General features: G+C 34.7%; 1 protein-coding gene across 1 annotated transcript; it reads left to right on the forward strand.

Annotated features, from left to right (window-relative positions):
* The first annotated feature begins 459 nt into the window (after positions 1–459).
* Positions 460–11,152, forward strand: LOC128996843 (regulator of microtubule dynamics protein 1-like). The gene is made up of 7 exons (XM_054422345.1): positions 460–812; positions 2,594–2,821; positions 4,757–5,011; positions 6,432–6,487; positions 9,321–9,458; positions 10,216–10,330; positions 10,977–11,152. The coding sequence occupies exons 1-7, from the start codon at positions 672–674 to the stop codon at positions 11,031–11,033; spliced, it is 990 nt and encodes a 329-aa protein (XP_054278320.1). The 5' UTR covers positions 460–671; the 3' UTR covers positions 11,034–11,152.
* Positions 11,153–11,744: the final 592 nt, after the last annotated feature.

The raw sequence follows: 11,744 nt of genomic DNA on the forward strand, positions 1-11,744 counted from the left end.
AATAGGATTAGGCCATAGACTAGGCCTATAGCTTTGAACAAACACATACACTATTTTCTTAAACTCAACTCGGTTTGGCTCACATTGAAGAGAGTGAGCACTTGTACTGCAACTGCATTGCATTTTCCAATCTCATCGAACGAAGAATTATGCTGTGGTCTTGATTTTATTTGAGTAAAATATGCCAAACAATACTGTCTTCTTAATTCGTTATAATAGTGACAGTGATCATGAAGCACTAGAGCATGCCTGCAAAGTTTTGTGAAGTAATTTTGCTCTTAAATAGCTGCAGTATATTTAATTAACATTACAGCGCCTTATAATCGATGGCTTTACTTGATAATTTCATGTCAGACTGTCTCACTTGACAAGTGAAGGGAAATCCTCAAGCAAGAATCAAAAACAGCAACAGGTGGTTTCTGGTTTGTTTTGTTTACTGTTGTTTTGTTGTTTCGGCTGCACTGGAAGCAAGGAAGGAATTTTGAAACGTCATTCAATCAATTCAAGTTAATATGTTTGTTTGTCATAGCCTAGAGCATAACTTACGAGTAATTTAATTAGTAAACACTCACCCTTAGTAATCCATCCATGAATTTAGTTTGTGTTATTTTGCCATTAGGTACATTCTTAGCTTACTGAGACTCTTACGTTAAGTCAATAAGTTACTGATAATGATGACTTCTTTAAACAAACTTCTATTTAATATTTTTGCAACAACCAAAAAGCTAAAATTTAAGCCTGTCCATCATAAAGCTCAACATTTCTCAACCTCAAATGCTGGATTTCTTTACAGGAGTTTTAAGATTTCCAAAGTAAGAAAGCTTACATAGGGTAATGTATTTCACTTAGTTAGCCTATATGACTAATCACTTAAGTTATGTGAAGGTTTTAACTTAACTAGGTAACTTAAGGTACAGTTAATAATAGACCTAGGTCTAAACTATCCAAAATGATAAATATAACAATGTACATCTTGCTATGATCATATGTATGTACCACGAATCGGTATGTAAGTTAAGTGTACTATGATAGAATAGTCGATGATAAAAATGAACAATCAACTACCGTAGTAAGTACAGTTGTCGCAGCTAGTCTGGGCGCGCGGACCCTTGTGTACTAACCGTCCCCCGCGCCAAAGCCATGAAGACAGCGCTGAGGCACTGAACAACCCTAGAGAGCCGTGTGGGTCAGATGTTTTTGGAAATGAGCAATAAACACTCCCCTCTACACCCCGCACCATAGCGCGGCCGCGCGCCCAGACTAGCTGCGACTACTGTAGATAGGCCTAAGTTAGGCCTGTACAAACTGTACTAATGCCGTATTTAAGCTATTATATAGTTATATAACTTGCTTTACAGTACACGTAACGGTACGGTAGCGTAAGTTAATTTGTACTCATACAAGAAATTATTTAGGTAACTTAATCTAGCCTCCTTCTAAGAGCTTCTTTGTGTAATGATATCAATCACGGACGTCACGTTAAAATAATAATTTTTTCCTTATTATTATGCTAAATAACGTCCTGAATTAAAATATGATTGTCATTTTCCACGAAAAAGTAGGCTACCGTTTCCCGGAAAAACGGGAAGACAACATTTTTGCCGAAATAGATCATGTGGGTGTCACTCAAATTAACCGGTAGAGCGAGAAGAACAAGAATTTTCTGAACAAGATCTGATGGATATTAACAGAAATATGGCCTGTAAAATCAAGCTAGGGCCTAGTGCCAAAATTACCAAAACTAGATTAGATTAGGTTAGGTACGGTTAGATTAGATTAGGTTGGGTTCGGTTAGGTAAGGGTGGGTTAGGTTATGTTATCAATAAAATGGGTAAGTATTGTTAGTAACCTAACCCAACATAACCTAACCTAACCCAACCTAATATAACCTTTTCCCGGAGCCTAATCTAACATTAACCTAACCTAAACCTAAACGAACCAAACCCAACGAAACGAATCTAAACTAACCTAACCCAACGTAATCTAACCTAACCCAATAAAACCAAACCTGACCCAACCTAACCTAGTTTTGGTTATTTTGGTGGTAACTTGTTTATCCTACCCTTTTCCGGTCGTATCTCCGTTAATATCCATCGGATCTTAAAAATTCTTACACCTTCTTGTTTAGCTCACTCTACCGGTAAATTTAAGTACTCACATGACATATTTCTGCAAAAATGCGGTTATTTTCCAGTTTTTACGCTTCAACGCACAGCTTGAATTTTTTCTTGGTAATAGTTTAACCATCAACATACAGCACCGTGCACTATCATTAGTGTCAGACAATTCACGTTCTAATTTACTTACAGTATCAGCATAAAACACTGAACATAAGTACGGTAGGCGAAAATCGCACATGGTTATAAAACTCACTTAGGTTAGGTTATACGAACCACCAAAATATACTGGTTGGTATCAAAATTTTTTATATTTTTGGAGTTTGATTGTTCTTTCCCTGCATCCTTCATGTGGTACATCTTTAAGTTATTAGTTAGAATGCTATGATAACTTGCAATCAAACAATTGTAACTGAACATTTTATGTTTAAAATTCCACTGGTTAATAAAAACTGCTTATCTTGCTGTTGTTACAGAATCCCTTCTTGTTCATAAGTTTATTCTTCATCAAAAGCAAACGGCCTTTCTTGTTACTTTGGGGATTTCCATTCTTGCCCTCAAAGGAAGAGGATGACAATTCAAATGCCATACAACCCAAAAATGTCAATCTCAAGAAACAAACTCAAAAAGCCGTTGTTCAGTCTGATGAACTATTCAACTTAAACAAGTTTGAAGAAGCTGCTTCGACTCTTCTTCCATTTCAGGTTTGTGTTAAGTATAGTTGACAATGGAATTTCCCTGTTTGGCAGATTTCATAAGAAGCAACATTTAATGTCAAATTGTGGTTTTTGGATGATGACCGTCGTGACAAACTTGACAAAACACTTTTCTTCACCAAAGTTTCGGACTCAATACACAGTGCCATCCTCAGGGCGACTTGACTTCCACTTAATGACTAATCACTTGATCTTTGTGGAAAAATGTTGTTTTGTCAAGTTTGACACAGAGTTCTCCCCCAAAAGGAACGATTCTACAATAAGTAACTGTTGAAGATCACATTCTACTACGACCTATAAAGTTACATGTTTTCTAATCATAAATACCTACCTTTTCAAACTAAAAAAAAACTTTCTAGGCTATTGAAAATAAACGTGGATCTTTCTGTTCTGTGTCTGGTACCTCAGCACAAGAATGAGTTGTGGTATGGGCTGAAACCACAAATAGTTTCTGGTACCACTATTTCAGGTACTTTGGTATTATACGGAGGCCATCCTTACAGCGCACTGCGGCGGTTATGTTAGGTTGGGTTATCCTAAATATGTTTTTAGGACTTTTCTTGTTTCATTATGAACCAAACAATACCAGATGAGTCCTACTTTCGCTCGCCAAATCTCCTCCAAGTAGGCCAAGGTGAGGTTATTGACTTGAGCGTCCGCATCACCTGTCACCTGTATCTGGTGTGGTTGTGGTAGCTAGCTGCGGCGACTCATTCAACTCAATCCTCACCGACATCGCTGTCTTCTGGGAGACAGAACTCAACGGCCGCTAATTGTAATCATGTTAAATTTGGACAGTAAGTATGTTCTTTCCATTTATGACACCCCAACCTAACATAACCGCCGCAGCGCACTGTATAAGGGTGGCCTCCGGATAATACCATATTTAAATACAAATCATATCCTGTGTGCTTATCCTGTAGAATGATTTGTGTCATTTGGTGTTGACTTCTCCAAAAATGTTGAACAGTTTTATCTTGATATGTTTACGGTACACACATTCAGACTACTATTACTATATTTCTATTAATATTATTGCACCTACTGACAAGCTGTAGCCTATTTTTATTCACAAATAACATGCTGTAAATATGTAAGCAAATTAATTTTTCTCCCTTATAGGATGGACGGGTCTCGAAATTACGGGAAATTTTAAATCTCTTTCTACGAGACAAGATTAATACTTTAATATTTTTGAGCGTGTTGATGTTGCGTTTCCTTTGCAAAGGCATTCCTTATTTAGTTTAGTTATTAATTCTTTTCATGTGAATATTGCTTTAATTGTTTTATTATATTTTGTTGTGACATAGCAAATGATGAGAAGTTTTGTTAGTGTAAGCAGTGTGAGACATGTTTTACTAGGCCTACTGTAAACATAACCCAAAATAAGTCACCCCAAAATCATTCTAAAAATACACAAGACTGAAAAGTTGTTACTGAATACTTACTAGTAAGACTGTTGTTTTAGACTTATAAATTTAGTATTCTTCAAAGTTGAACTATATTCTAACTCATATCTCCATGTTTATATTTGTTTTTTTTATACTGATGCTTTTTATTAATGTTTTTTGATAAACTATTTTAAATATTTTTGTATTCATCCAGTCTGTCATAAATCAGTAGGTTTTTAAAAATGTTATAAAAATCAGGTTAAAATGTGGAACGTGCATTTCCTGTTATGTATGAGAAGGGAAATCTCGATCTCGTCTCGAAATTTTATGAGAAATAAAAATCCCGTCTCGTCTCGTCTTGAACTAAAAATTCGATCTCGTCCATCCCTACTCCCTTAGTTTTTGACACAGTTAATGTGACGTAAAGATTAACCTGTGCGTTTGCTAACCACATTAATTTTCATTCTAAACCAGACTACAACAATATGGGAACAGAACATCTAGTTGTATTCATAATCAATACTTTGTGTAGGACGCTGGGGATGTAGAAGTGCTATGGCGGCTAGCTCGTGCGCAGTATAAGCAGTCGCAGCAGTCGGGAGTGGTAGAACCACAGCGACGTCAGCTGATAGAGTCAGCGTATGACGAGTTGTGTATTGCGATCACACACGACCCCGACCACTGGGCGGTCCACAAGTGGATGAGTGTGCTGCTTGACGCAAGATTCACCTACGATGGTGTGAAGGCGAGGGTCACTCAATTGTCTAAGGTTAAGGAACATATGCTGGTGAGTTAACAATATTAACAATGCAATGTATGATTTTAAGCCTTTATATTATTTACCTTACGAAATACTAATGGCCAACATACACTTCATACCTACTTGACTTAATATACACAGTTGTATTGAAAAACCAAAGGTGAAAATTAAATACAATCATGCCGGTGTTTTATGGTTGACTGGTCATCTTTAGTGACGGCAATTGTTTTATCGATTCAAAATGTTATGGAATACTTCTGCATTTGAAATGGCTACATTCAAAAATTATTTAAGCGTATGATAATATCATTTAGGGAATCAATTAAAGAAACATCTAATTATCATAGCCTACAAATAAACTAAATTTGGGGTCTACAGTTAGAATTTTTAAATTACAATAGGTTTTTTTTTTACTTCTTTACACATGTGACTGACACTTCACAAGATTATTTCAGGTTCTTTTTAACAGTCCAACACAAACATATTTTGGGTCCATTTTGACACTATTTTGCGTTTAAAGTGGGAAAATTCTAAAACTGAACTGATGTAACTCGAGGAAAATTAGAAAATGCATAAGACAACAGGATATAGATACTTTTCATTGTTTGTAGGCCATTGACACTGACTGACTACTAGCAAAAAAAAAAACAAAAACAATTTAAATTATGAATCAGGCATGAAAAAGATCAAGTTGGACGGATTAAACAATGTTATTGTTTACTTACAGTATACAAACAGTCTATTTGTGTTTGCAACAAGAATATATTTTTGTGAATGAATTAGTTTGAATACTGTGTATAATATATTTGATACAGAATCATATTTAAACTTTGATATTCATTCTAAGCAGAGCTAAAAATATAACATTCTGCATTATTAGTCATCTAGATGTCTCCAAGGGAGGTGATGTTGCAAGGGGTAAAATCCAAGCCTTATCTTAATCCAACATCTAATATTGCAACTAAAACTCTTCTGTTCAAACATGAACACAATTAATAATTTTACTTAACGCACTGCTATGACCAGCTATTCTAATTCAAGTTAAAATTTTGGCCTAAAAATGTCCATGGTGAAAGACAGAAGAGTCGTCTTTCACCACGTCAGCTTCATTTCTTGTTAGAATGTTTGCGGACCAATTATTTGTCAAATAAAAATGTTAAACTACCATAAATAAATAAGATTGAATTATAAATTAAATTATTAGTTGGATTGTCTATAATCCAGCAGAATAAACTAGGACCACAAGGAGAAAACATGTTAATTAACCTTTTTATATGCCAACATCTACAAGACGCAGAGAGTTCATTTAAGTAAACAAGTGCCTTTTAAACATATTGTCTGACTAGAGACTACTTGAGTGGTTAAAAGTATACGCTATTAAATTTCATTGATGTCATTACATTGAATTGAGTTTTTAATTGTTATTCTTACTTTCATTCTGTTTTAGAAAGCAGCTGAGTTAAACCCAAGTGATGCTACAACCCTGTATATGATTGGATCATGGTAATTCTTTTTTTTTTTTTGTTAACATTTTCTCACTTTCAACTCTTCTCTCTTGTTTTGGCGCACTAATGTTATGGAATATAAAATAAAAATTGACACTGAAATTGTGTTGGAATAAAACGTGAGCAATGAGCTCTTAGGCCTACCCAGAAATAAATCAAAAGATCGTTTTATATTAAATGAGATTAAAAATAGTTTAATTTTATAACGAGCTGTTGGCCCGTCCTACGTACGGAAATCAAGTAGTCAATTAAAACGGAATAGTTCAGAACATCTAGTTAACACGCACATTGACAAATTCTGGCAGTTTTAATGGGGGCCAACTGCCCCCAAAACAACCTAATTAACAATTAATTGTTATTTTTTAGTTGTTGACCTTATTAACAAATGTCACGTGACTACCTGTTTCTTCCATCCGATTATAGACCTAAAATATAGCGATAAGCATTTTAAATTCGATAATTTTACCATAAAATTGCAGTTGCGTCGATTTGAAAAGACTTGAAGTGAGATTGGAGACCGATTCACACATACTGGTACTGAGTAGAGTTGCTACTATTGCATATACCACTTATATATGCACTTACCGCACCTTTACCTCCGTGACCACAGACTGACACCTTATGAGGATTCTGGCCACCCATTCTTTTCCATCCCCTGTCTCTTCTAATTAAGATCCCGGTCTGAGGATGTATTTCATAACTTGGTCTTTCCACTTAATTCTTGGTCTTCCAAGTGGTCTTTTATCTTGTGGTACTATGGAATATACTTTTAAAAGTTTATTTATCTCCTATCCACCACGCATAGCCTGCCCATCCACGCCTTTTACTTCTGGAAAGCACCCCTATATCTGGGTGTTTACATATTTCTCTTAGCTCTCTGTTTGTTTTTATCACGACCTCCGTTATCTTGAACTGGTCTGTATATTTTGTCTGCACTTTTCAATACTACGGGGAGAGTTATGGTATGGTATGAGTCGACTTTGGTTTCTATTGCACCTTGCAGCTCATTGGACAGTTTTAAGAGACCTACTACACCAATTGACGCTTTCATTACTAACCAAAATTATAGTATGACTCACATACATTCGGACATACAGAAAAAGAAGTATCAACACGTAAACCACTTATATCTTAAACGATTAAGCAATACATTTCTGAAAAAAGATTTCCCAAATATGAGATGAAATGTCCATGGCATAAACTAAATAACTTACTTACACAGTTTGCATTTACAACAAAACTTGATTTAAACTGTTTGAGATGTATAGATCAAAATAACACATTTCCTGATAAAGCAGATCCTTCACGGTAAAAAAAAACTAAATTTTAAAGTGAAATAGTATGCAGGCCAACACCGAAGAACAATATTTTTGTATACAAACAACTTGTAACATAAACATTTCAATGACAGTTTATAACCAGCTGTTAGTTTAACCAGCACTGAAAATACTTTGAATTGCTAGCGTCGGCTGCTAGACTTTTTAAAAATTGAAACTTAATTTCTAAAAAACTGAAACCCTAAATTAAAATTATGGCTTTGACATTCCCTAGTTCTCAAAATTATCTTTCTTTCAACACAAAAATCATGAAAATCGGTCAAGTGGTTGATTCAGAATCGTGAAATAAAAAAACCCTGTTTCGTTTTAATATTATAGATGATTGACTTCAGCTTCTATTATATTTCAAATAGATTTTCCACCGACCTTGTAGTTGTAGAAAGGTGTTCACGGCTGGGGTACCCCACCTGCTGGCGTCATGTCGTCCTGTCCAGGATTGCACTGCACACTTTTTAAAGTCTTTAGAAATAGTTTATGTACACGAAAAAATAACTTAAAAACTCACTTCTTGTTATAAAAAAGCAAAACAAAAAACGATCTTTTATGGCCTAATGAGGGTTGAATTTGATTGGTAATGAAATATATGATAAAACGGTTATAGCGGTGAGCGTATTGCTGCATGAAAAGTGACTTAATGTCGAGAGGAGTAGTAGCGGACTGTGCCGCGGCCGGGCATCGTACGATGGAAAAGTACAAAGGTCGGGAAATTCCATTCTTATCGGCCGGACATGGGTTGAAAGATAAACGGTGAAACGAAAGCTCAGGGCAATGGAAACTATGCATTAAAAATAAAAATAATATACTATACTAAATGAAATTGATATCTAACAGAAATGTTCACACAATAAGAACTGTTTATCAAATTAACACTGAAAATTTGATTCGATAGTGGACTGATGTAAAGTAATGTAATATATTGGAAACTAACTATAATGCGATTCAAGGACCATGCACAAACCATGTATTTTGCCTCTCACATCCCCCCTATATGTGCGAACACTACAGTTTCTCAAACTCCTTGTTACTCAATACTGCCCAAGAAACCACTTGCCCAAGGTTTTGGATGACAATTCCAGCGGCAGGGAGGGTTTATAACTGTATTGTCCTTTTTGCAGGACGTCCTGAACTGATTTACTATAGGTTGACACCTAGGCTAACTGAAAGAACTCAAAAGATATATGATTCTGATTTTGACTTTGTTAATGATCTTATGTATTCTTATGAAAAATAAAGTTTATTTGTATTATTAATATTAATATTCAATAAACAGTTCCAAGTTCTTATTTCAGAAGTTAAATTATTTGCAGTTATTTTATGTTTTGAAACAAATAAATGTATTTCTATTTCACCTGTGCCTGTGAATTTATTGTTGAAACTAAAAAAAATGTGACATATAACTCACACAGTACATGTTTTTGTATTTGCTATGATATGTTTCTTGATTATTGATCAAGATGATTTTGTTTGTTAACATTTGTTACCATCTTTGTTCAGGTGTTACCAAATAGCAGACATGCCTTGGTATCAAAGAAAAATAGCTGCTACAATCTTCGCTGAACCTCCAAAATCATCTTTTGAAGAAGCTCTTCAATATTTCTCCAAGGCAGAAGAGGTCCAGCCCAGGTTTTACAGGTAGAAAACAGTAACATGAATGTTGTTGGTGCCCATTTGATTTATTTGAAATTTAAATTGTTTGTAAAAAAACAAAGACCTACGAAGTCTAGGAGGAAATTCTAGTGCTATTTACTGGTAAACTTCAAGCTACATAACTAAAGATCACATGTTAGAAGTTGGCAGGCCCACTACATTATATTAAATTTCAAGTCATACAGATGTTCAAAAAAGCTGTTAGGGATTAGCAAGATTCGAACCCAGGTCTTATGGACAGAGGTTGTGCTCTAAACCACTAGTACAACCATGTCCCTAAAATAACCTGACTTATGTTGTATTTAACCTGTGCAAATAAAAAAAAATTGTTTAAACATAACAAAAATTGAAAACATTGATGTGATTTTTAGATGTTTAGCTATTTATTACAATTTATATATTTGAATATGAATAATAATGAGTAATAAATGCATTCCCTCAAAAAAAGGAAAAAAAAAACAAAAAAAAAACATTGACAAAGTATAAAACAATTTGGAAATCAACTGAGCACTTTGTCCAGTATTTGTGGTCAGTGTAGACAAAAACTTGTCTTATCTATATAAATGAAGAGTTCAGTCTTATCAGGCTTTTACTAAAATGATCACTCCTGCTGCTACCTTTGTAGTGTTACATGATTAATTTAAGTCTACTTCTAAAAATTAAGACATAAATATTTGACTGCCTGTTAGAAAATATATTCTTAACAAACAAAAATGTTGTAAGGCTTGTTACGTTGTTGTAGCCAGAACCTACTAATGGTGGGAAAGACACTGTTGAAGTTGCAGCGACCAACTGAAGCTTACGACTACTTGGTGCAAGCTCGCGACTTTCCTAGTTCATCTGATGAAGACGACCAGGTATGCTACTTTCTATTTGGAACCTTTTTATTCACACTTCAAGCTAGACCTAGAGGGTTGTCACATTGAAAAGCCGTTAGTGATTATGATATGAACCGGGGACCATGGGGACACAAGTCATGCAATCTAATACTAGACTAGCTCGCCCCAATCAGGTCAGATCAGATATGAGTCAGAGTGAACAATGGGGTGCAGCTGTCCTAGTGGTTAAACCACTATTCTGTCTTGGAGGTTAAAATGGAAGTATAGGTTAAAAACCCACCAATCACAAAGACTTATGTGATAATACAGACCCAGTGGTTAAGAGTTCACTTAGCTCCGGTTCTCTTATTTAGAAAGCAAAAAATGTGAAAACTCTGTCTTTAAAAACTCCCTCCACAAAAAGCCATACAATATAAACACTGATTTGTAAGATAATTTGGAGGGTTTGATTAATTAATTACAGCCATGACCATTTGTATCCCAATTTGTACTTAGCTTCAGCAACACAGTGCCTCCATTTGTCTCTGTCCTCAGCATTTTCTTCTCAATCCTCAAAAATCATTCACATGTACCAAAAATGTTTTCCCCTCTCATCCATTTCTAAGTTAACACTAGAGCTTGTGTTGTAAAGTCACTTTTACTATTACGATTATTTGTGTTTTAGGTAAGGAAAGAAGCTGCTGAAATACTGAAGAATTTAAAAACTAACGAGAAACAATGAATTATCATGACCAATATCAATAGGGTGCTATGAGGTGACAATGAAAATAACGTATTACTTTTTATTCTGTATTATTTATGTGTTTTTATACTGTGCTGTCAATAAATCATTACTGTAAATTTGTGGCTGATTTATTTTTTTTACATGCCTCCAAAACCTTTAACTTGTGAGCAATTCTGAGTGTTTTTAGATTGAATTTACTTTTTCCTACTTAACACATTTTTTCTGCACTTATAAAGATTGAAGTGGTAGTCTTAATGTTGTCCTCTTCTCAGGTTGAGGCTACAGTTGCTGCCCATTTCAGGTGCAGTTTTTGTTAAGATACTTTGAGATAAATAAATAAATAGTTTAAGTGAAGGCCGACTCATTTAGGTTGATATTTCGACCTTTAGGGTTTAGAGGATTAAACCTACTACTGTATTTTATTCCAATCAAATTTGATGGTGACAAATTGCTGTAGTAATATACTCATCATTTTCTGTAAAAATAACAATATAAATTTTCAGATACTTTATATTTGATATTCCAGAGTTCCGCTAATCCAAACAAATTTTGATTGGACCTGTTTCGGATTTGCCTAAAATGTAATAGATTAAAATTTTTTTAAATTATATATTTATGTCTGTAAGTGGCCATGTATTGCTTACACGATCAAGAAAATACCGTAACCGTCTCCCACAATCGTGTTCTCCTTACCTTCACGATGACATT

This window comes from Macrosteles quadrilineatus, unplaced genomic scaffold (assembly GCF_028750875.1).
Source record: "Macrosteles quadrilineatus isolate MER2022 unplaced genomic scaffold, UCM_ALF_1.0 Scaffold_6__1_contigs__length_79288215, whole genome shotgun sequence".
NCBI classification, from domain to species: domain Eukaryota; kingdom Metazoa; phylum Arthropoda; class Insecta; order Hemiptera; family Cicadellidae; genus Macrosteles; species Macrosteles quadrilineatus.

Coding starts and splice junctions, on each gene's coding strand:
- LOC128996843 (XM_054422345.1), top strand. CDS start 672: ATGATGACTTCTTTAAACAAACTTCTATTTAATATTTTTGCAACAACC. Junction 813..2,593: donor GGAGTTTTAAGATTTCCAAA/GTAAGAAAGCTT, acceptor CTGTTGTTACAG/AATCCCTTCTTGTTCATAAG. Junction 5,012..6,431: donor AGGTTAAGGAACATATGCTG/GTGAGTTAACAA, acceptor ATTCTGTTTTAG/AAAGCAGCTGAGTTAAACCC.